Here is a 24,595-nt window from a genome sequence, read left to right as displayed (position 1 = left end):
TATTATGTGTCAGTTTGTAAACTTATCCCAAGAAATCATTCTTCTACTGCCTTGCCTCAATAACAGGGCTATTAAGAGGTTCCCAAGATGATGGGAATGGACAGGAAAATCCTTCACAACCATGAATTGCTTTGTAAACTTAACAAAATGTGTGGGGTTTTTTAGAAGCAGATCTGTCAGGTCAGATTGATAAACCATTCTTAGAGCAGTTTAGATGCTATATAGATGCCATCTGAAGCCTAGCTAAGGCCCCAAGCTCTATTCTATGGCCTGTTGGTATAGTGGGGACAGAAACACTGAAGGATCCAATCCAGGATCTCCTTCAGGCTATCACTAGGAAAGGAGCCTTTGATTTGGGAACATTTCTAGAGAATTGTTTTACAAAATACCTCCCACAAATATCCCTATGAGGTAAGCAGTTTGAGGATTCTATTTTCAGATGAGGAAAATGAGGCTTGGGAAAGGGAAGTGACTTTTACCCAGGATCACTTAGCAAGTTCTTGGAGCTAGGTTTCAAACCCAGGTTTCTTTATTTTCAAGAATACTATTCTTGTGTTGGATGGATTAGAGCAGTGGTCCTCAAACTTTTTAAATAGGGGCCATTTCACTGTCCCTCAGACTGTTGGAGGGCGGGACTATAGGAAAAACAAAAGCTCACACTCTGTCTCCGTCCCTCAGTCCATTTGCCATAAGGGGGGGGGGGGCGCATAAACGTCCTGAGCAGGCTGCATCCGGCCTGTGGGCCGTAGTTTGAGGATCCCTGGATTAGAAGGAGGAGAGGATGGTGGTAGAGAGATGAGTTAGGGGAATTGATTTATACAGGTCAATTAATCAGCAATCATGTATAAAGTAGCTACTATGTACTAGATACTGTGCTGGGTGCTGGGAATAGAAAGATGAAAATAAAAAAAACATTTCCTTCTTTCAAAGTTCATAGATTGAGTTGGAAAGCATCTTGGACACTATTTGATCTTACCCTCTCATTTTACAGAGGAGGAATGAGCCCCAGAGGTCATACAGGGAGATATGTACATATATAAGATATATAGATAGCTATAGGCAGATAAGCCACAAAATGTGACACTTTTCCCCTGGGGGGGTATGGGTAAGCATGGTGGGAACCCAGATGGAGGGTAGGAATGGGGACAAGATGGCAATAGAGTGGAAAGAAACTGATGGAGATGGATCAACTATCCCCAGTGGAGAAAGTACATGTTTTTTGTTTTCATGGTGGTTAAAAAAATTCTCTTCCCTTTGGGCCAGCTTCCTTGGCCTGAGCTTGATGTAAAGTATATTGGCTCCAGGTACTCATCTTTCATCCTGTTCTCTTGGGATTAGTGTCTCTGTCTCTCTGTGCCTATCTCTGTCCTTGTCTCTCTGTTTCTGTCTCTGTGTGTGTGTGTGTGTGTGTGTGTGTAAGGGAGACAGAGGGAGATGGGAGGGGGGAAGAGAAAAGGAGAAGGAGAGAGAGACCACAAGTGGAGGCTGGATGACCACTTGTTGGAAATGGACACCTGTTCTGGTAGAGGTTTCATTAAAGATATAAAAAGCTCTAATTCTTAAGAAATAATTCCATAGCAGGTTGAATTTGTTGCTTGGTAGAATCTCTTCCAGCTCTGAGACTCCGTGATTCTGAGAAATAGAAATTGAGAGAGATTCAGTTGCCTCAAAGATAATGTGACAGACATTAAAGTCGGGGTCAGAGCAGCTTAGCTGGCATTGCTGTGTGCTGAGAGGGATGGTCAGGCTGCTGAGCTGCTCCCAGAATAGAGCTGATGATGTGACAGGCGGGGGCTCCGGCCAAATACTTCCCAGTGTCTCTTCTGGGGGCCCCATGGGGAAAGGGCCCGCAGGGGAAAGTTACTTCAACTGGTACAGCCCTGAGACTACCTTGGGACCGAGGCCGGGCCTGGGCTTCTTCCCTGGGTTCAGCCTCTGCCATTGCCCAACCTTTAGGGCAGCCTCTCATGCCCCTGTGAGATTGGAAGTTTCTTGAGTACAGGGGTCTCTCTGAAGTTCCAGCGGCATCTCTTGATGGCCTAATCTGGCCATGAGGTAGTCCTGAGTTAATCAATAAAAAGTCAGGTAAGCCCAGGCCCCAGCAGGTCCTGCCTGACAAAAAGGGTTTGAGTTGCAGGGCTGCTGAGAGCTGGACTTAGAGTCCCTGAGGACCAGCCTAACTCGGTTTAGAGAAGCTTTTCACCAGCTTGGCCCCAAGGCCAGCTTTTTATGCCACCCCATCACGGGCCATAATTCACCAATTCCTTGGAGGGTTCAGGAAGTAGAACTTTTGACCCAGTGCAGTAAAAATCAGCCTTCTTGTACCCACACAATCGACTTTAAACAAATGTTTGAATTGAATCAGGTTTTCTGCTCTTCATGACATCCTCCCCATGCCACCAGGGAAAGAAGCCTGTGAGTATCAGAAGACCTGACTTGGAATCCTTGCTCTGCTTCCTTGTTTCCCATGTGGGCCAGTGGGTCTGGGCAACTCATTGCCTTCTGAGCCTCAGTTTCCCCATCTGTAAAGTGGAGGATCTAACTAAATGACCTTTCCCAGCTCTAAAATGTGATGTTTGGAGGTCTTTTCCAGTTCTGCTGCTAAGGTTCTATAATAATGACTTGATTTCAATGACTTCTCTACTGGCTTCCCGCCCCTGGATCTGCCAGCCCCAGATGAACCATGTGGGATTTCTTCAGGGCCAGAGTTGTATTTTCTAATGCTTTTATATTCGCTTCCCTGACTTTTTCTTTTCTTCCAATCCCTTCTCCTGTCCCCCAGCTATGGGCCCCATCCTCAGTGATTCCACTCATAAATGCTTATTGACTGACTGAATGATTGACAGTTAGAGGCATCCCACAGACCAACTGGGTGATTCATGACCCACTCCAATGTGTCCTTTGGCACTGTCTGGGCAGAGAGGAGAGGGGACGGATGGATGCCAACACATGGTGGGTTAAGGGAGGGGGTGGAGAAGAGAGTAGAGTATAACTGGCAGGAAGCCAGACATGCCCGAGGGTGGAATGACTGGGAGGTAGGTCATAACACCAGGGGACAGAAATGGAGTAGACTGCCTTGCTGCTCCCCCTCTCAGGGAGAGCAGAAGGATCAGCTTCAGGCCCTGTCCCTGACTTCATAAAATATCCTCTGGGAAGCTCTCTGCCCATCTGGGGTCTTAGGATGAAGGAAAGGGGGGACCCTTTTGTGGTGTCGTTCTACAGAGCTTTGCCCAAGAGCGTGGTGAATGGAGAAAGGGCTCCCAATCAGAGGGCAGAGGGCTTAGAATCCAGTCCTGACTCTGATAATGCATCACATCAAACAAACCATTTGCCCTCTCCTCAGTTTTCCTGTCTGTATAGTGGGGATGACAATATTTTATTCTACTCATCTCTGAGGTGGTTGTAAAGATCAAATGAAATACTCAAATGATATGTAAATGCCCCCTCCCTGCAGCAGATCAGGTAGCAAAGAGCATGTCCCTTTTTACCTTTGCTTCCCCCCCCCCCCACAAAACACAGAGCCATGCAAAATGATAAATGCTTGACAAATGTTTTAAACAAAATTGAATTGAATGTTAGCCACTATTATTCTTATTATTCTGGATTACATCCTGCCCAGACTTTCCAAATCTACCTCCTATTATAGTATTTATGCAGAAAACACAGAATGAAAAAGTAGGAAAGGTCCTTAGAAATTACCTAGCCCCACTCCATGTGATTTACTAGAAATCTGAAGCATTTGTCCAATGGCATACTGGAAGTTAGAAGAGCCAGCTGTCCTTTCTAAATGTTCAGTTCTCCTTCCTCAATGTCAAGATGGAACCAGTAGGACCACTGCAGGGAGGGAGAATGTTCCATATAATGGCCACAGAATGTTCCAGCAATAAAATGTGGAGGCAAAATTTATTTTCTTTTCTATAAATGAAAAAAAAATCCTATGTCATAATTGTATTCATAGAATGTGAGGATTAAAGGGATCTGCAGTAGACATCTAGTCCAATGTATAGGTGAAAGATATCCCAAGTGGCTTCATGTGTGGACAAAGTTCCTTTTCAATAAGAGCATTAATAGCTTGGAAACCCCATTGAGATACGATTTAGTCTCAAGCCAACCCAGTCTCTTTGCTTATAGCTAGAAGGAGTTCCCTCTCCATATTCATCTGCTTGTGTATCCTTTGGAACCCAACTCCAAGAAACCTTCTTGGACTTCCACCACCTCCTCCCTCCCAATCTCCAGTCAGTGAGGGGCCCTCCTTTTGGACCTCATAGAACATTCCATTTGTGCTTCCCACCTATGCTTATAGAACAGTAATCATAACTATTCGTGTTTGGATCTTATGCCCCTAAGAAACAGTGATTTCCAAGAGAACGAGTACTATGTCTTATTAGACTTCTGCCTCAGTGTTCATCATTGAACTTTGTATATAGGGATGCCTAATAAATGCCTAATTGAATTAACCTTACCTGCCCTTGTAATATTTTGTCTAGTATTGTTTTGTCGTCGTTATTCATTTGTTGCAATTGTGTCCAACTTCACAATTCATTTCCAGGCAAAGATTCTGGAGTGGTTTGCCCATTTTACAGATAAGGAAACTGAGGTAAATGGAACTAAATGACTTTTCCAAGGTCATACAACTATTAAATGTCTGAAGCCAGATTTGAACTCAGGAAGATGAGTTTTTCTGACTTCAGTCTTGGCACTTTATCTACTGTACCACTTACCTGCCCTGAAATATTATTTTTGGGGGAGCCAATTATTGGCATTCGTTGAGGGAATGTTACATGACCTTATTCTTCATATTTGGGGGCATTGAATAGCATCAGAACTGAGATTTTTCTCATTGAAACCTCATACTAGCTTTCTTAGAACAGGGCTTGGTGTATTCTACTCGAGGCAATGGGGAGCCACAGATGGATTTTAAAGAAGAGAGCAACCTGATCCTAGAAATATTGCTCTGGAAGCCTTTGTAGAAATAGCTTGAAAAGAGAAAGAAGGAGACACATCATAGAAAGAGACATGGGTTTTTTGTATGACTCTGCTACCTCTTAGCTGTGTGATAGTGGACCTATCCCCTCTTTCTGGAAATCACCGTTTTCTTGTATATGAGTTAAGGAAACTAACATCAGAGAGCTCTGCCATATCTAAAGCTAAGATCTTTTGAAAATAGGAGTTCTCTTCCAGCTTTGATATTCAGAGAGACAAATATTAGAGATTTAGAGCTTTCAGGCCAGCCAGGTGACTCAATAGATAGAGCATAGAACTTGGAGTCGGCAAGACCTGAATTTGAACTCACTGGGTGACCTTGGGGAGTATAATCTCTTAGTCTTATTTTCATCATTTGTAAAAGTGGGGTTTATAATAATATCTATCTCACAGAGTTGTTGGGAGGACAGAATGAGTTTATATATATATATGTATATATATATGTATACATATATATATATACATATATATATATATATATATATATAATGATGTGCAAACCTTAATGCAATATATGCTGTTGTTCTTCACTCATTTCCATTATATTCACCTCTTCGTGATGAAGTGCTTACAAGTGTTTGCAGAATGATTCCATATGAGGTCTTCTTAGTGAAGATGCTGGTGTAGTTCACCATTTTCTTCTCTGACTCATTTTACAGAGGAGGAAACTGAGGCAAACAGGGTCACACAGCTATTAAGTGTCTGAGGCCAGATTTGAACTTAAGAAGATGAGTTTTCCTGACTCCCAATTCAGTGCTGTGTGCACCATTTAGCTGCCTCAAAACAGTATATAAATACAATCCTCTCTGGAGTTGGGGATGGAGGCAGGGGACAGAGAAGATAAGCAGATGTTCACAAATGATTTGGTAGAGTATTGTACCCTTCAGATGGCACCCTTAAGTGGCTAACTGTCCCTTGTCAAAGATAGATCTGGTCCCCCAGGAAGCATCACTTGGGAATGATGCATGTGGCCGCATTCCCCCTCCTACCCCTAATGCAGCAAGGATCCTTCAGACTCACCTGTTCTTTTCTCCCCTCCTGTCTGCCTCCCTCAGGAGTCAGATACCACAGGGAGGCTTGCCGTACCTCTAGCCCTGGAGGGAATTGTGTGGTTGAACTCTCCTGGGGGTTGAGGAGCAGATTCTCGTTCCTGTCCAACCAGTTCCCATTCCCATCAACTAAAATCATGCCAAAAGCTTGCAGCATCCCTTCCCTGTGCCTGGCAAGTGGAGATGTTGGCTGCTGTTCATCAAATTCTAGATTCTCAATGCTTGAAAGGCTCTTGGAGATCCAGCTCTCTGCCTGATACAGGAATCCCCTCCACACAGCCACTTTGTATAGAGTCTGTTGCCTCTCCTCATATATCTTGAGTGGTAGAGAGATTTTTAATTTTAATTTTGAACTGTTCTCACCAACCCATGGTCCCCTTTATGGTTTCATTGTTCAGTTCCCTCTTGGACTCCCAGATAATGATTTGCCTGCCCAGGACATCTTCCTACTCAGCAGAGAATTGAGATGGGGGTGCTGTTGTTTCCCTCCAGATGCTAAGAATGTACAAAAGACATTTTCTTTGTGGAAAAGGTAGTTCCAGTGAAAGCTTCATCCTATCTTTCTATCCAGATCTCACCCTACCCTGCTTCATGCATTCTATATTAAGCCAAATTGAATTATTCTCTGACCCCTAATCCTGTTATTCTCATTTCCATCTCATCTTCTGTATATTTTGCTTTTCTTTCTTAGAATGCCCCCTCCTCATAGATCTATCTGTTAAATTCTCTTCTTTTAAGAATCTACCACTTTTATGAAGACCCCAAATTCTCCCACTACCTTAGGCATGTGTATTTTGCATGTAACTTTTTAGGTATATTATTGAAGCAGTGTGTTATAGTAGATCAAGCATTGAATTAATAGTTTAGACAATCTGGGTTCAAATGCCATTTAAGACTCATTAACTGTATAACTTGGCAATTCACTTTATGTTTCAGTTCCCCTGTTTTGTCAGTTGTCTGTCAAATGATCTCCATGATCTCCCAAGTTCTTCTACTTCTAAAACTGTGGTTCTATGAAACTACTGTTTTCTCCTATTAGAATGTAAAGTCTTTGAGAGCAGGTTTCTTTTTTCTTTTCTCCTTTTTCTTCTTTTTTTTTATTTTTCTATTTTCTTTGTGTCTCCAGTGCTTAGTACATACAGGAAGTATTTAATAAGTGTTTGAGTCTAGAAGACATTTAGTGTAACCCCTTCATTTTGCAGGTGAGGAAATGTAACTCCCTAGGAGTGTGACTTGTCCAGGGTCCTAAAAGGGGAATGTTACAAAGTCTGAATTTGAAGCCAAGTCCTCTGACTTCAAATCTGATGCTCTTTTCATGACACCATGAATATGTTCTTTCTCCTTATTTCCCAAGAGACTAAAATTTTTCCTTTGCCCCATCACATTCTGGTGCGTGTGTGTGTGTGTGTGTGTGTGTGTGTGTGTGTGTGTTTTACATATAAATACATGTCGTAGCAGATCCTTTAAATTATTACCTCTTCTGGGATACAATCTGGTTTGTGGTCTTAGCTCTGAATACATAACCTGGCACACAGCAAGTGCCTGGTAATTGTTTATCCTACAGCTGTACCACTAGAGATTATGCTACCAAGTTGATTTCAGAGGTGGGACAGAGAAAGTTCTCATCCAAATTGATCTGTATTTTTTGAATAGAGGCCGGACCACTTATTGGGGAGAATGGAGATGACTTTTTGCTCTGTTGTAGGCTCAACTAGATGGTTCCCGAAGTGTCTTTGAAAAATTGGATGATTCTATGAAGAGGATTTTGGTTTTTTGGATGAGAAGAATAGGGGTGCCAGGAAGGAGAGGGAGGTTTCTTGAGCTGATCCTCTTGATCTTAAAGGAGAAGAAGAGAATCCCCTCATTTTCCAAAGCACTCTACAAATATCTTGTTTTATCTTTAAGACAATCTTGGGAAATAATTGCTATTATTAATCCATATTTTATAGATAAGGAATTGAGGCAGAATTATTCAAGATCACACAAAATCCAGACCCAGTGAATATCTGAAGTCAAACTTGAACTTGAACTTCCTGTCCCCTATGCAGACAAGTTGGCAGACACTAGCTGTTTAGACAGATCAGTGATTCTGACAGTGTATCCTCTCTGATCTGAAAAGGATTCACTTGATAATTACTAAGTTCGCTCCCAGGAAATTGGGTTTTTGGAATCTGTGGGGGCCTCAGGTTGGAATTTAAAGTTAGCAGAGGGCCAAGATAATCTAGTTTGAAGCTCTTGTTTTCCAGAGGAGGAAACTAAGCCTCAGAAAATGGGATGGGACATGCGTAAGGTCAAGTTGTAGAGTTGGTATCTGAAAATAGACCCAGTGATTCAGTATGCTATAGGGAGGTAATGGCAGATCCAGGAGTTAATCTTGCTTCTAGGTCAAGGGTTCTTCACCAGGGAGAAGCCTATGGATTCCTTGTCAGAGTAATATGTTTAAATGAATAAAATATAATCTACAAGATTGTAAAGGAAACTATATTGAAATACAGTTACCAAACTACTAAAAACCCCTATTCTAGTCAAATCCAGCAGGATGTTATTTGTTCCATGCCTTCTCTTCCATTCCCTGTCCCGCTCCAATGTCCTCTCTATCCCTCTCAATCCTTCTCATCTTTCTAAGCCCGCTGCCTCGTACACTGTGTTAGGTGATGGCCCAACACAGAAGTTTTGGGTGGTCAGCGTGCCTGGCTGATGCATCTCTGTCCCCTCTGTCCCCAGGCTGACAGGCAGTGAGCCCCTGACCATCCTCCCGCTGACCACAGAAATGGAGGAGGCTGCCACAAAGGCCCACTACAAGGTGTGTGACCGGCTCAAGCTGGAAAAGAAGCAGAGACGCATGTGCCGGCGGGATCCGGGTGTGGCCGAGACCCTCATGGAGGCCATCAGCATGAGTGCCCTCGAGTGCCAGTACCAGTTCCGGTTTGAGCGCTGGAACTGTACTCTGGAGGGCCGATATCGGGCCAGCCTGCTGAAGAGAGGTCAGTCCTTTGGACGGGGGCTGGACCAGGGTGGGGGGAGGCTGGAGGAGGAAGGGGGTCGATGCTTTGGGCAAGCTTCTTAACTCCAGTTCCCAGCTTCCCCCCTGTAAAATTAGATGTTAGAGGGGGAGCTGAGGGACAGAGTAGATTTCCAAGATCCCTAAGGGCTCTGAGATTCTCCGTTATGAGGTCCCTGTCAGCTCTTATTTCCTGTGGTTCAGTAGGGGAAAGGAGTCTGTCTGAAGGACTGTGCTTTCCTCAGATGGGCACCTGAGCTAGGGATGGGAAGGGGGGCAGTGTGGACCTCCAGGAGCCTAGGGACAGGGAAGGCCTCCTTGGCTCTCTCCACCACTTTACTGCCTCGGGCTGGCCCTGTCCATACTTATAGGATCCCTCCATCCTTCCATATTTTTTTCAGTTTCCCCTGGCACCTGGACTCAGAGTTGAGCCTTGGTAGAGTAAGCAGAAGTTATTTCATAAGAAGATTTTTTTTCGAGGGGGAGGGCATGTGGTGTGGGGCTTGTTAGGGAGACTTGGGAATTGATCCCGGCCACAGGGCTGGTGCCTTGCGGCTGGCAGGCTGGGGGAGGCACCCGGGGTTAGAATGGCTGCATTGATTGGGAGCTTATTATCTTGTTACAGAATATCTCATGCAATCAAATAGCGCCCAGTGGAGACAGTTTGGGCACTGGCGAGAGCCCAGGGCTGAGTGTGTGTGTGTGTGTGTTGGGGGGTGGGTGAGGGAGGAGACAGGGCGGGGTCTGAAGAGGGGCCCTTGGGAAAAACTTGGAGCTCAAACTTCCTTCTATCTGACTAAGAACAGTTTCTCAGTCTCTCTGGGGCAGGAAGAAGGAGGAGGGAGACAAATGGGGTTGGAAAAGGGAGGGCAGTTGAAAGGAGATCCATCTCCCCTTCTGTACCCCATTTTCCCCTTTCCCCAGCCCCAATGCAGGACCAGAAAGAGGGAAAGCTGCAGCCTAGAGGTGGGGGTGGGGGAGTAAGGTCAGAGGGCAGTCGTATATGAGCTTCTGTTTAATTGTCAGGGGAATGGGTGTTAAGGGGCACAGGCTGTGTTGTTCTCCCCCTCTGGAGATGGCACCCCTTTGGGCATATACCCTGGGTCCTCCCCTACCACCAACCACCTGTTTGGTATCCTCTAAGGCAGAACAGTCGCAGCCATTTGCCTCAATAGGCTAGTGATTGGATACTGAAAGAGCATAGAATTTAGAGCTGGAAAGGACCTTGGACATCTACCCTATCCCTCATTTTATAAACGAGACGGCTGGCCCCTGTAAAAGAAGGGACTTGCTCAAAGTGTCCCCTAGCTGGTGAGCTGCTGGGCTAGGATTCCCTGGTCCAGGCCTTCATCACCATCCGCCTGAGCTGGACCACACATGGACTGGCAGATGGCTGCTTAGCATGAAGCTGGCATGGCTACGGGTGATGAAATAACTACTTGCTGCTGGTCATGTCTGCAGCTGGCCCACCCAAGGGCCTCAAAGGAGGGAGCGTCCCTCTCCTAGCCTAGAGCCTGGGTCTTCCCTCTCTCCTCTGTGAAGTCATTTCTGGTTCAGTACTTGAAGAGGATGGAGATTCCTGACCTTATCACTCACTCTGGGTATAATTGTGGTTCTCTCCCCATCCATCAAAAAGGGTTTGTTATGTGTCTCTCAGGTGCCAGGAACTATGTGAGGTGCTGAGGATACAAATGTAAGAAAGGGATCTGCCCTTCTGAAACAAAAGGGTTAGGACCAGAATAGGGTTGGACTTTTAGATCCTTTCAGGCATAAGTTAACTATGTGGTGCATTAGATAAAAGCACTGGGCCCAAAATCAAGAACACTTGAGTCGGGTTCAAATCTAGCCTGAGTGACCCTGGGCCAGTCCACTGATCTCTGCCTCAGTTTATCTATCTGTAAAATTGGGGATATTTGTAATATTTACCTTACAGGGTTGTTGTCAGCATAAAAATGAGGTAATATTTGTAAAGCCCCTATAGACTGATAAATCTTTGTTCTCTTATTCCAGCCCTGACTGTATAATCACATAATGACTAAAAACCTAAGCACCAGCTCTATGCAGGTTAACTTATAGAATTTGAACTCGGATCCTGTGACTCCAGATTCAGTACTTTTCGAGCATTGGTCTCTTCCATATGGCAGCTTTTCAGATACTTGAAGACAACAGTCATCATACATAGCCCCCCTGTCCCCCACTCAAGTGTCCTCCAGGCTAAATAAGCCTCTTCAGTTCCTTTCACTGATTTGTATAGAGCAGGTTCATCAACCTGATCTTCCTCCTCCTTATGTGGCCAGGTGACAGGGGTTAGTGCCCTCAATGGAACAGAACTCTGCCTTTACTATTGACTATCTGGGATTTTTTGGCCTAACCGTTTCTACTTCCTGTTGTTGTCCAGTCGTTTCAGATTCTTCCCAACCCCATTTTGGGGTTTTTCTTGACAGAGATACTAGAGTGGTCTTCTATTTCCTTCTCCAGCTTATTTTACAAATAGGGAAACTGAGGCAAGCAAGTTTTAGTGATCTGCTAAGTGTCTGGGGCCATATTTGAACCCAGGAAGATGAGTCTTCCTGAATGTGTCATCTAACTTCCCCATTCTATAAACCTCACTTTAGTCTTTAAAATGAGGGGTCCAGAAGTTGTGTGTGTGTGTGTGTGTGTGTGTGATGATGATGATGATGCCCTTTGGGCAATGTCTCGTGAAGTCTATGAGCCCTTTCTCTGAATCATGTTTTTAAGTACATAAAACATAAGATTACAGAAGAAATTACTATATCGAAATGTAGTTATCAAATAATTTTTTTCTTTTTATTACTTTTTATGGACTGAAAAAAAGTTTTAAAACCCATCTGAAAAATACTTATTTATAAATATTTAAAACATTTAAATATTTGTTTAAATAAAATTTAAATACAAAATTTAAATATTTATATATTTTTTAAAGAAGAACTCTTAGGTCCTTCCTATCTTTAATGGTGAGAATTGAGTAAATTAATAAGCACATCTGTATATACACATGCACACAACTAGACACACATATGTATATATGCACATCCTCCTATACCCCACAAAGAAAATAAAAATCAAATGAATATTGATGGTTGAGTCTTTTATTCTAGCAGAAAGCTCCATGTCTCCTAATCCATCTATGTATCATACAACTAGGCCACAAACTCTGATGGAAATCTAGACATCGGAATTGGAGATGGAGGCCCAATAGGGCTCTGAAGCTAGAATTCAGGCTTCCCTTGGTGCTGGAAGGAGAGATTTTGAGATTTCTTTCCCAAGCTAACAGGGCACAATGAGAAAAGCCTTCCATCTGAAATGAGGAGACATGAGTTCACATCATACTCTGGACACTGGCTAGTTGCATATCCCTGGGAAGTCTCTTTTATTCTCTGAGCCTCAGTTTCCCATACTGTAAAAATGAATGCTATGATGGCAAAGTGATAGAAGCCCTTGACCCAGTGCTGCTCCCAATATATTGCTAGCTATATGAACTTAGAAGTCCCTTTTACTCTCTTCAGACTTTGGTTTCTGCTCAGTAAAATGAATGGTGTCAGGGATAGAGTGCTGTATTTGGAATCATTTAGCCTGGGGTTATAATCTGCCTCAGGAACTTACTAGCTATGGTCTAGTCTGGTCAGGCCATTGAGCCTCAGTTTCCTCATCAGTAAAATGAGAGGGTTAGTCTCAAAGACCTCTAAGGTCCCCTCTAGTTAAAAATCCTAAAGTCTCTTCCAGCTCTGATGGTCTGTGAATTTTCATTCTGTTAGGAGACATTTGGGGCAAAGGGGCCTTTCCCCACAATCCACAATCACACTTCACCAGGCTAAAGAAACCTGAGATGGAAAGGACAGTCTGAGATGTGTTCCCCAAAGGATTATGGATGAGAATAGATTAGAAGGAAGTGGTTCTCCTACTTTCATTGACATTGGCCCCTTAGGGCTTCTGGCACCTAGGGAAAGGGAGTGAGGAGAGTGGTTAAAGCTAAAAGGAGGGCCTTGCTAAAACTCCTCCTGCCTACCTGGAACTTCTCTCTTCGGCTCTGATACCTTGCCTTTGGCAAAAGACTTTCTCCTTGTCCGCTTTACTTTAACAAAAGCCTCTTTGTATTTCGGGCAGGGGGGGACATTGAAAGTTTAAATAGATACAGACTTGCCTCCCCAGCCCTCCAGGATTTCTGTAAGGGGGATGTGACTTGCAGGTAGCCATGCAGTATTTCCAGGTGAGTTTATCAGAGAGGTGCAACTGTAGTTTTTGGATGGGATGCCTTACTAAGTGGGCAAAATAAAAAATTCTTCTAAAGGGGTGGCACCTTTGGAGGTGGACTTTAAAAGCTGGAAGGGGATTAAATGGGGCACAAGAGGAGTGCATAAGGGAGATATTGGGAGAGTCCTTAGGGGAAGCAGAGTCACTCACCTAGGATTAGAGCCTGGTCTAGTAAACCTAGGCCCTAAGTTACTAAGGGAACTAGGTGACAAATGGGTGAGTACCTGCTACCCATCTCTAACATTCTAGCTTTTGCTTATTTGTCCTAGGTAAAAAGGGTAAACAATCCTCTCCTTCCTGATTGATGCCCTTTTCCCCATTGACTTCATTTTGTTCTCTCCAGCTGTTCCCCCATTACAATCTACTCTAGGAAAAAAGGAAGGGAGACTAGAATTGGGAGGAACCCTAGAGATGGTCCCCTTTTAGTTTGGCTCCTTCATATGACAAGCAAAGTCCCATAGCCACACAGCAGCAGCTGGGATTCCAACAGATATCCAAACACTAGGGCCATGTTGTTTCTGCTCCACAGACCTGTTGCACCAGGGACATTGGGCCTCCCTTCTTATCTGAATTCTGACCCATCCTTTAAGCCCACTTCAAATGTCAGCTTCTCCAGGAAACTCTCTCAACTTTAGGCTACACTTTTTTTTTTGGATCTCTATGATATATTTAACTATAATCATTTATAATATTATGCAATAGTAGCTGTTTGTGTCTTGGTCTTCTCCTGGAATGAGAGTCCCATAACCATATCTTAGCTAAACTGTGCAGCTCCCCAAGTAACACAAGATTTTATCCCCTTTAAGGGTTTAAGAAGTATTAGGGGAATTGAATCTGAACCTCGGGGATATTGATCATAGATATTAAAGGACACCCCTTCATTTGCCAGAGTCATTATGGATGAATGATTCACAGATTTAGAGCTAGAAAGTCTGATTTCATTTTACAGATGGTGAAACTGATTCTCAAAGATTAAATGACTTCCCAAGATCACACAGAGATAATGAGGTTCTGGGATGGCTTCAGGCCTAGATTTTCCTTATTTCAGGTCTACTTCTCTTTCTGAAATCTGTGTAGGGTTAAGGATCAAAAGCCTCAGCCAGCAGGATGGAACTTGGTTTGGAGAATTTCTCTTGGTGGTTGGGGAGCTACGTTGTCAGGGCAGGGACTGCTTAGTCTATTGGTACATCCCCCAAATCTGAAGCATTTCCCCCTCTAATCACCAAGAGAAGTGGGTTTTTTCTTCCCCTTTTGGAGCAATCTCTTCCTCTGCTCAGGGCTTGGATTATGTTCTTATTTGTAACATAAGGGGGTTGGTTCTGTGCTCCCTAGGAAGCATCCCCTATGTGCAGAGCCTGGGATAGGCTCTAGGGGCAATGTAAAAGTGGAACTTAAAACACAGTCCTTGTCTGCAGATAAGTACATCTGGGCTGTGAAATCTGAAGGGAGATGCTGTTACTGGCTGGGAGGACAATTGGACCCGTAGATCCTGGAAAGCCTCTTGGAGGGGGGAGTATTTGAGGGGAGGTGTTAAGGGATGTTGTAAAGAGATAAGGAAATATGGAAGCCTTGGAAATAGCCTGAGCATTGGTGCGGAGGTAAGGAAGTAGGGGGATCCATTGGGGGGACGTAGGGAGGACTTTGGCTGGGGTGCAGAGTTTAATGTAGGGAATAATGTGAGATGTTTGGAAAAGTAGAGTCCTGTAGCTTGTGGGAAGCCTTGATCGTTAGGCAGCTTAAAATGTATGTGGGGAGGCCTTGGGGAGCTTTGGAAGGGTTTTCCAGCCTTTGTGATCATGACTGACAAGATCAGATCTCTGAGCTAAAATACTACTACAGGGGCAGCTAGTGGATAGAGCCCCAGCCCTGAAGTCAGGAGGACCTGAGTTCAAATCTGACCTCAGACACTGAACACTTTCTGGCTGTGTGACCCTGGGAAAGTCACTTAACCCCAACTGCCTCAACAAACAAAAAAACAAACAAACAAAAAACAAAACAAAACAAAATTCTACTACTATTGCTGCTCCTCCTCCTCCCACTAATAGTAGGATAATTATTAATCTGGGACAGATCAGTCAGAACTGGAAGGGGACATTAAAGAGGGTCTTGGCCAAAGGTATAGCAGCAGTGAGGGAGTGGAAGCACATGTTGAGCTTGGCCTCTGTCTGTACTTCCACTGCTCTTTCTCCTAGGGTGGGATGTTTCCAGGGGGGTTATAACAAGGTCCTATATAAACAGTGATGATAGTGGAAACAGACGGGAAACTAGGGAATGTGAGAACTGCGTGTTGTTGTGGAAAAGGCCCTGATCCTTAGAAAATCTGGGTCATACTCCCTTCTCCCCTGCTTTACTAGTGCTTATTTCATATCCCAGGGCCTCAGTTTCCTGCTCTGTAAAATGGGGAATGTTATAGGAGGAAATGCTTTGTCAGCCTTTTAAAGTAGTCTGTTCTTCAGGGACCGATCTGGGCAGGAGGACACACTTACTGTTCCCGGGCAGCTGGCATACGTGGTCTGGCGATGCCCGCCTGCAGAGGCATTCTGGCTGGCCTAGGAGGGTCTTGTGGCCTGCTGTCGGTCCCCTGTCTCTGCAGTTAGACAATGCTGCCTCCCCCTGGCTGTGCTGGCCTGGGGATGGAGAGTGGGGGTGGGGAGGAGGGGGCAGGGCAAGCTGGTTGGCAAGAGCAGTTGCTGGCTTGTTGTGAGGTGCCCCAGCGAGAACTCGAGGCAGTGGAACATCTCGGGTTTCCTTGGTAGGGAGGGCTCCAGGCTGGCCAGCCTAGGTTTCTGATGACTCTGGACACATGCTGAGTATGTATTACCCAGCCCCTTCTGAGAGGGACAGGGGAAGTGGGAGCTAGTTGTGGTGTCCGGGCCCTGGGAATGGAGCTAATGTTCACTGTCTCCTACAAAGCAGAATTTCCCTCTTTTTGCCTCTTCCCCCATTCTTTCCCCCCTTTCCTTTCTCTCTGCCCTATGGAGGGGTTCCCTTCTCCCCCCACAAGGTTTCTCTTCTTTTTTTCTTAAGCTCTTGGGAGGTTATCAACAAAGAAGCTATGCTCCCTCTTTATGGCTATACCAACCAAGGCCACAAGAAGTAAATGGGTGATTAATTGGGCTGCCATTTGGTATGGTTCAATAAGAAGGCCCCTTCTCCTCACCTCTCCTTAATGTACCTTACCTACTAGCCTTGTATCTGGGGATGGTTAAACACACACACACACACACACACACACACACATACACACACACACACACACACATACACACACACACACACACACACACACACACACACACACACACACAATTTATAGCAAAAAGTCCTGGATTTGAATTCTGACTCTACTACTTATTACCTGTGTGTTCTTGGCCAAAATCACCTACCCTTCTTCAATCCTCATATTCTTTCTTCTAAAGTCTCTTCAAGCTTTAGTATTTTGCAGTCCTATAAGTGGAGCTTAGGGCTGGGTGAGATGCATTCAGCCTGTACCAGTCACTAACATTTTAGTATAAGTTATCAACTTTTTTTTTTCCCCTCTGAGACTGACTTTTGGGAGCAGGGGAACAGAAATGTTATAGTGGTACATTGATAGAAGAGGTGGGAAGGCACTGAGGATAGGCCCAATGATTTCCTGAGTTTGCTTTCTGAAAGAACTTTTAGCTATTCCTTGCCCTACCCCAAGTTGCACATTTTTCACCTTATGAAGTACTTCCACTAAACGCTGTTTGGAACTACAGCTCTGGTCCAGGGGGGATTGCTCCTTCAATCCTCTATATTGAAATAATGCCTCCAATTCTTATCCTACTTGACCCCTACAAATCAGAAGCCCTGAATATCAAAACTGGAAGGGATCCCTTAGGGGCCATCCATCCAGTGTGTCCTGCTGATTTTACAAATGACAAAACTCAAAGCTTAGTGATGGGGATTTGGACGTTGGAATATTGCTAACCCAGGCTTCTGCCCTTCTTTCTCCCTGCTGGGTAGGCTTCAAGGAGACTGCCTTCCTATATGCCATCTCTTCAGCTGGCTTGACCCATGCCCTGGCTAAAGCGTGTAGCGCCGGGCGCCTGGAGCGCTGCACCTGTGACGAGGCGCCGGACCTGGAGAACCGGGAAGCCTGGCAGTGGGGCGGCTGCGGGGACAACCTCAAGTACAGCAACAAGTTTGTCAAAGAGTTCCTGGGGAAGAAGTCCAGCAAAGACCTACGCGCCCGGGTGGACTTCCACAACAACCTGGTGGGGATGAAGGTGAGCAGGGGCCCCCGATAGAGAGGGAGAAGGAGGGGATCAGTCCTTATCTTTCTTCTTGGCTTGGGTCATCCTTTTTTTTTCTAGTAAACTTAATTATTTTTAGTACACATTGTTTTATGAATCATGTTGGGGGAGAAAAATTGGAACAAAAGGGAAAAACCATGGAAGAGATTTAAAAAAAGAGAGAAGTGCACATAGCATATATTGATTTATATTCAGTCTCCTTAGTTCTTTTTCTGGATGTAGATGGCACTTTCTGTCCCAAGTCTATTGGGATTGGTTTGGATCACTGAACCCCTGAGAAGAACCAAGCCTTTCATAGTTGATCATCGCACATTCTTGCTGTTACTTTGTACAATGTTATTCCTGGTTCTATTTGTTTTGCTCAGCATCAGTTCATGCAAATCTTTCCAGGCCTTTCTAAAATCAGCCTCTTCACCAATTTTTTATAGAACAATAATATTCTATTACCTTCATATACCACAATTTATGATGAGCATCTACTCATTCTCCAATTCCTTGCCACCACAAAAATAGCTGCTACAAGCATTTTTCACATGTGCATCCTTTTTCCTCCTTTATGATTTCCTTGGGATACAGACGGCTTGGGTCATCCTTGGAATTTAAGAATCTTGTGATTTAATAGTTGTGAGACAGTAGGCATATAGTTCAATCAAAGTCCCATATAACATTCAGGGGGCAATCACTGAGTCTTTGTTCAAAGACCCCCAATGAGTGGGTACCTTCCAGCACCTCCCAAGGTGTCCCATTTCACTTTGGGAGGTCCTAATGACTGGGAAGTTTTTCTGACATCAAGCCCAAATTTACCAATTTGTAACTTCTACCTGGTTCTTGTAGCTATATCTATGTTATTTCTGTTCCATTCACCTTCAGTGGGTCAGCTTTCCCATAAGTGTGGATTGATCACTTTGAACCATCTCAATTCTCTGGTCACACTTGCTTAATGATGACTGGATTTAATCGGCAAAGTGATAGCCTAGTCAAACACAGATGGGGAAGCTGGAAGGCTTTTGTGATGACAGATATATTCAAAGTCATACATAGTATGCATGGTATTGCAGGGCTTTGAAATTCTCTGATTTTAAATACAATGTTATCTCCAGGGTGTAACTGTGTCTGAATTTTTTCTTGTGTTTCTGGGTAGCTTCCTTGAATAACAGAGCAGCATCCCCCATGGGACAGCCTTCAGAAGGTGTGTCACAGCAGCAATCCTAGGACCATGGGGATTATAGGATTTAAAACTAGAGCTTCTTCAGCCTTTGTCTTTGGTATATCTGGTCATATTTATCCAGGTCTTATGACTGCATATTCACTGACATTTCCCTTAAGTCTCTAAAGGCATAAAACATAGGATGTTAAGACCACAAAACGTGATCCGTGGCTAGCATGATGCATTTGACCTGGAGTTAGAGATCTGGGTTAGAATCCTTTTTTTTCCCCGTTGATACTTCTCAGCTGGGTTAACTATTGACAAATCACTTTACTTTCCCAAATTTCCTCATCTGTAAAATGGGAATATTAATGGAAATAGTCCCTGTCTGACAGGGTTGCTGTAGGTATAAATGAAATAATGCTTTTGTAAGTGCTATGTAAACATTAAAGCATGATCTAACTACATGGTGATGTTTGATATCATTAGTAATAATAATCATCATATTAATGGTATAAACACCTAAAAGGAGCTTAGAAATCATTGAGTCCAACATTCTTCCATTATATAAGAAAGTGAGGCTCAAAATCCCTGGTCCAACTCAGTGAATTAACAATAAACTAAATCTAGAGTTAATACTAACAGCAATGATAACTAATATTTATATATCACTTTAAGGATTGTAAAATATTTTGTAGATATAATTTCTTTTGATGCTCATAGCATCTTCAGGAGATAGGTGCTGTTATTATCCTCCATTTTACAGTTGGGGAACTGTGGCAGACAGAGATTAAGTAATTTGCCCAGGGTTTTAGGCTACTAAGTGAAGCTGAATTTGAACTCAAGTTATCTTGATTGCAGGTCTAGGGCTCTATTTACTATAACCCCTACTTCATAGTACAGTGCCTTCCCCCCTTTATTAATTGCTGAATGAATCAAGAAGGTGGGGAGATTGGAGAAAGGATACCTTGATGTGTGGAGAGGAAGGGGTCCACTCATCCTGATTGAAGGGATCATGGTGTTTTGTCCCAGATAGAGGCAGCAGATTATATAACAATAACCTTGCTATTGACAATTCTTCCCATTGGTGATAACAATTTGTTCTTTCATATTTGTTGTCTCATGGTAGTATGATAATCCCTTCATGTAGTACCCTGTCTGACTGATGAGTAAATTAAGGCTCAAAGATTGTGTAATGTTGGGCAAGTCACTTAAATGGGTTGTGCTAGAGACTTCAGACTCCCAATCAAGTGTTTCTCTCTCCATTATGCCTTGTTGACCTGGTCTTAAAAGAAATTATGCTGAAATTATCCTGAGTCCAAAAACCCAAATTTTGTTGGAGACTGATTTTAAGAAAGAAATTAAAACTCCTAGAGGGTACGCATTTTCTTTCGTGTCATCTCTGTAGCCCTTGCTCGTCCTTTGCTCTTGAAGAGGACCATGTTATCAGGGAGGGGATGTTAGGACATGCACGTGAATTAAATTTAAGAGAGGTTGGGCTGGGCAAGGGCATCTGCCTCACTTCCCCCTCCAAAGCCATCAGGATCCAGTGGCCAGAGAGAGATCAGGATGACTGGAGATGGTCCTGGATACAATGAGAGACTTGACCTTTACTGTCTAGGAGGTAGCCCCATACAAAACCCAATATGTGACTAACTGAATTGGTCTTTTTGACATTTAAGATTAGTGGTGGCCTCTGACCTTTGAGGTTAAAATTGATCCTAGCCTGGAATAGCAGCAAGTGTTTTGTAAGACTGTGGATTCTGTGGTCACTGGGAACAAGCATGGGTTCACTGTGAACATGTCAAGCCAAAGCAAACTGATGTGCTTTTTTGACTGGAATGTAGATCAGGGAAATGCTGCAGGTCCAGTTACAGATTTTAGAAGATATCTGTCTGTGCAGGGATATATATTACATATATATTACATATATATATATATATATATGTAATTTCATAGTTCATTGAAAAATGATTCACAAAAAACATTACTAACGTGATTGCTATCCACCCAGAAAGAGTCTCTAGGACAGTGCTCCAGGAATCTTTTTGGACCTTATTTTGTTCATCAGTTTTGTCTATGACTTGGATGAAGACAGAAGACTTATCCATTTTCAGATGACACAGGATGGACAGGGAGCACCAAGACTACATGGCAGAGCCAGTCTAAACATTTCTCAGGAGGTGTGACTGAGGGGCTGAAACCGCCCAGATGAAAGTTGTGCGAAGGATTTGTAGGATTTCATCTGAATCCATCCCCAGGCTTGTTTGACCCACCCAAACCAGAGTCCCTCTCCCCCTAAGTAGGCAGTGCCGTGGCCTAACATGCTACCACCTGCGGCTACCCTCCCAGCGATGAGCCTCCTCACGCTTAGACCGTGTGTCTGTAGTCTGAGGACAAGCAACTGAGCTGTTTTTGGCCCCTACTCAAAGACCCGCTGCTTGGTGGGAGCTGCCAGATCTTGTTGTGGATCCCAGGAGGAGAGGAGAGAGGAGGATTTCAGTGGAGGCAGATAGAATCAGACACAGATAAATAAGAAGTTTAACATTTAGATGAAAAAACAATCCGCTGTACAGGAACAAGAGGGAAGGGGGGGGGGATGGAGCTTGACCTAACAGCTGCTAATGGGGAAGGGGGGGTGTTGGTGGGGTTCACCGATAGCAGTTGCTTTTTTAAAAAGGCCTATCCTAGGCCAGCACGATGTCCAGAAAAAAAGGAAGGAGATAGTCCCTTCGCTGCTGGGTAGGATCTGGGGATCGGAGCAGGGGGTGGGATTGGAGATTTATTGAGTTGAATTCTGTGATTTATTGGTGTAATATAGAAGCAGTGTGTTGTAGGAGGAACGATCATTAGTCAGGAATCCTGGCATGGATATTTACTGGTTGTGTGACCCCTGGGTAACTCAGCGGGCCATGGCGCACGGGGGAGTCCTTGCAAATTATCTAATCTCCCTTTCTTCTCTTTCTTAGTGCTTGCACACAGCAAGTGCTTAATAAATGCTCATTGACTGATTGACCACCCCCCGAACTTTACCGATCAGGGAGATAAATGACCCCCTCCGAGTCCCGGAGGCAGCCAGCTGAGTCGGGATTCAAACCCAAGCCTTTTGCTTCCAGAGCCGTTTCCCACATACCGGGCTGCCTTCTGGAGTCGGTTTCTCCCCTTCCCCGCCCCCTACAAACGGGAAGGGAGCTTTGTTCTCCGCACCGTGCGGGGTCGTGGTAGGAGAACGTTTTGCGAGCCTTAAAGAAATGGGAGCTCAGCCGCTGACGAGGACTCTTCCTCCCCGAGGCTGCCCCGCGCGATTACGCGGCCAGGTTGTCGTTCGCCAATCTGCCAGGGCTCGGCGGGGAGCTCCCGGGCTTTTGGCGCTGGCCGGGGAGGGGAAGAGCCCGGCCACGCCGGTGGTCTCTCCCCGTCTCCCTGACAGCGCGCCTTCCCCGTTTCCCGCCTGCCGGCTGGCCCGTCTCTGGAATCGGCCCCGTGGTGCTGAGCCCGGGGGCTTGGGGGGGGGGGGGGGCTTCCTAGCTGAGCCAGTAATCCCCGGGACAACGCGGCCCTCCTCCCTTCCCGGCCCCGGCCCCAGACGGTGGGGGGGGGGGGGGGGGCGCTGTGTGTCTCTGGGTGGGGGGAGGCCGGCCTTTTCCAGCACTTTCTTTCCCCTTCACATACTTTCTCCCTCCTAATCTATCCCCCAGTGGTGCCCCCAGCCCAGGAGTCCATCAGACCTGTCATGTCGTACTAAGTGCTTGCCATATGACCTCAATAGCTAATGAAAGACCCAGCTTGTCTGGTGTGAAGATGAGGTAATTAGAGCGAGGACTTCTGTGAGCTCCCTTTTATTGGGAAGCAGAAGTTCTGAATTGCCCACTTATTAAAAAACCAATTTCCCCCCTTTCTCTGCCAAAGCCCCTCTCCCTCCTTCAGCTGTTTGGGGGGGGTGGCTGGGTCTCGGCCCGTTGCTGGGGAGGGTGGTCTCGAGTGCAGATTTAATCAGAAAAAGCTAGTTTCCTTTTTGTCTCTCTCACCCTTTACCCCACCACAGGACTCTCTACACTAGGACTCTTTTGTAACCTATTAATGAAAAGTCAGAATATTAAAAGCACTCAATTAGTTCCACCGGGCCAGGATAAGTGATGTTTTAATTAAATTTGTCCAGGTTTCTCAGCAAAGCATCATCAAACGTGACTCCTCTCCCTGCTCCCTTCTCAGAGAGCATTCCCAAGCCCCCTAATCCGCCTAGGAAGCCTGCCCTCTCCTGAGCTAGCTCTGTTCCCTGAAGCATGGCTGGTCTGGGACAAGGGCAAGGAGCTGGGACAAGGGCAAGGAGGCGCTTGCTATCCTTCAGGGATGTTCCCTTTCTCCAACTGTTATTCTATTTTGATGCTTGGTACTGTGCTACAGGTTTTGAGTTAGCAGGAGACCAGAGTTGGAGGCCCACTATTAACTAGCTAGCTGGGAGACTCATTTAGCATTTCCAGGCCTCAATTCCCACCCCCCCCCTCCACTTTTTTTTAAAAGGGAGGTACTCTAGACAGCTTCCAAGGTCCCTTCTGCTTCTGATATTCAGATTGTGTGTGTGTGTATGTTTAACTTCCTGCCTCTTCAGACCTCCAGATACAAGCTTTGGGGGAAGAATTAATCTTTGTGTGTGCTTTAGTTGAAAGAGCGCAAGTTTTGGAATCAGGAGACCTGCTCTCAAATCCTAACACTTGAGTTGTCCGGTGGTCCTTGGAGAACCTCTCCCAGACTGTTTCTCCTTTTATAAAAGGATGAGGCTAGATTTAATTGAGTTTCAAGGTTCCTGGGTGCTCCCCAGCTCTAGAGATACAGTGCTGGAATGGTGGGAGGGATGTTGACCTGGCAGCCTGGGGTCCCGGCTTGGAGCCTTGGCTTAGATATTGACTAACGTTGGGGGAAAGTCACTCTTCATGAGGCCCTGTGACCCTCAGTTTCTCCATCTTTAAAGTAAATATAGCAAGGACAAGTACTTGCTGAGGGAAGCCTTAGAGAATTGGGGATAGTTTCAATAAAAAAGACAATGGAAAGTATCCTCAATTTGGTGTCTGCCACTTTGAACATTAAATTATTTACCCTTTGTGAGCCTTGGTTTTCTTGCCTAGAAATTTGGACCAAGGGGCCTTTATTGTATCTTCCAGCTCCCAAGTCTAAGCATCTTCCATGTATTACAAAATCCTTGGAAATGTTATTCTGGCTGCAGAATTTAAATATCATAGGAAGTATAGGACTTGTACCCATAAATACCTGGATAGGCAGACTGGCCCCATGGGAAGAAGGCTAGCTTTGGAGAATTTTAGTCTTGCTTCTTCCAGTTGATACACGAGTCACTCTCTGGGTCTTAGTTTCCTTACCTTAAAATGAGAGATTAGTCTAGATAGATGGCTTCTAAGGTACTTTCCAGCTTTAAATGTATAATTCTATAAACAAAGGAGGGCAAGAAAGGCTGTGGAGGAGGTGGTACTGAAACTGGGTCTGTGAAAGAAGGGAGTTTTTCATACCTGACAAAAGTCAGGATAGTGATATTAGGGTTGGGCTGAAGAATTTTGCATGAGAATCTCTTTTATATTCTGTTATATGATTTTTGTTCCCACAAGCTCTTCTCTCTCTCTCTTTTTTAATTCTTTTAGGACACTGACTCTTAAGCAAATTCAAGTGGAAGCTCTATAATCTCAGCATTCATTAATTTATGTCTAGGGAATGGGTTAAATAACTTGCACAGGGTCATACAGCTAGTGTCAAGTGTCTGAAGTCACATTTGAACTCAAGTCTTCTTGATCCCAGGGCCGGTGCTTTATCCACCATACTACCTAGCTGCCTTTAATCTCAGCATTAAAAAAAAATGGGT

At 44.7% G+C, this 24,595-nt stretch overlaps 1 protein-coding gene across 1 annotated transcript in view; it reads left to right on the top strand.

Annotated features, from left to right (window-relative positions):
• Positions 1–24,595, top strand: part of WNT9A (Wnt family member 9A) — an 83,471-nt gene that overhangs the window by 48,208 nt on the left and 10,668 nt on the right. The window contains exons 2-3 of the mRNA XM_074283115.1: positions 8,757–9,016; positions 17,293–17,555. Coding sequence (XP_074139216.1) covers positions 8,757–9,016; positions 17,293–17,555 — 523 coding nt within the window. The remainder of the gene's footprint in view (positions 1–8,756; positions 9,017–17,292; positions 17,556–24,595) is intronic.

Source organism: Sminthopsis crassicaudata, chromosome 1 (assembly GCF_048593235.1).
Source record: "Sminthopsis crassicaudata isolate SCR6 chromosome 1, ASM4859323v1, whole genome shotgun sequence".
Taxonomy (NCBI): Eukaryota; Metazoa; Chordata; class Mammalia; order Dasyuromorphia; family Dasyuridae; genus Sminthopsis; species Sminthopsis crassicaudata.
Note: the sequence above shows the minus strand (reverse complement) of the source record. Positions and strands in the feature narration are given on the sequence as shown.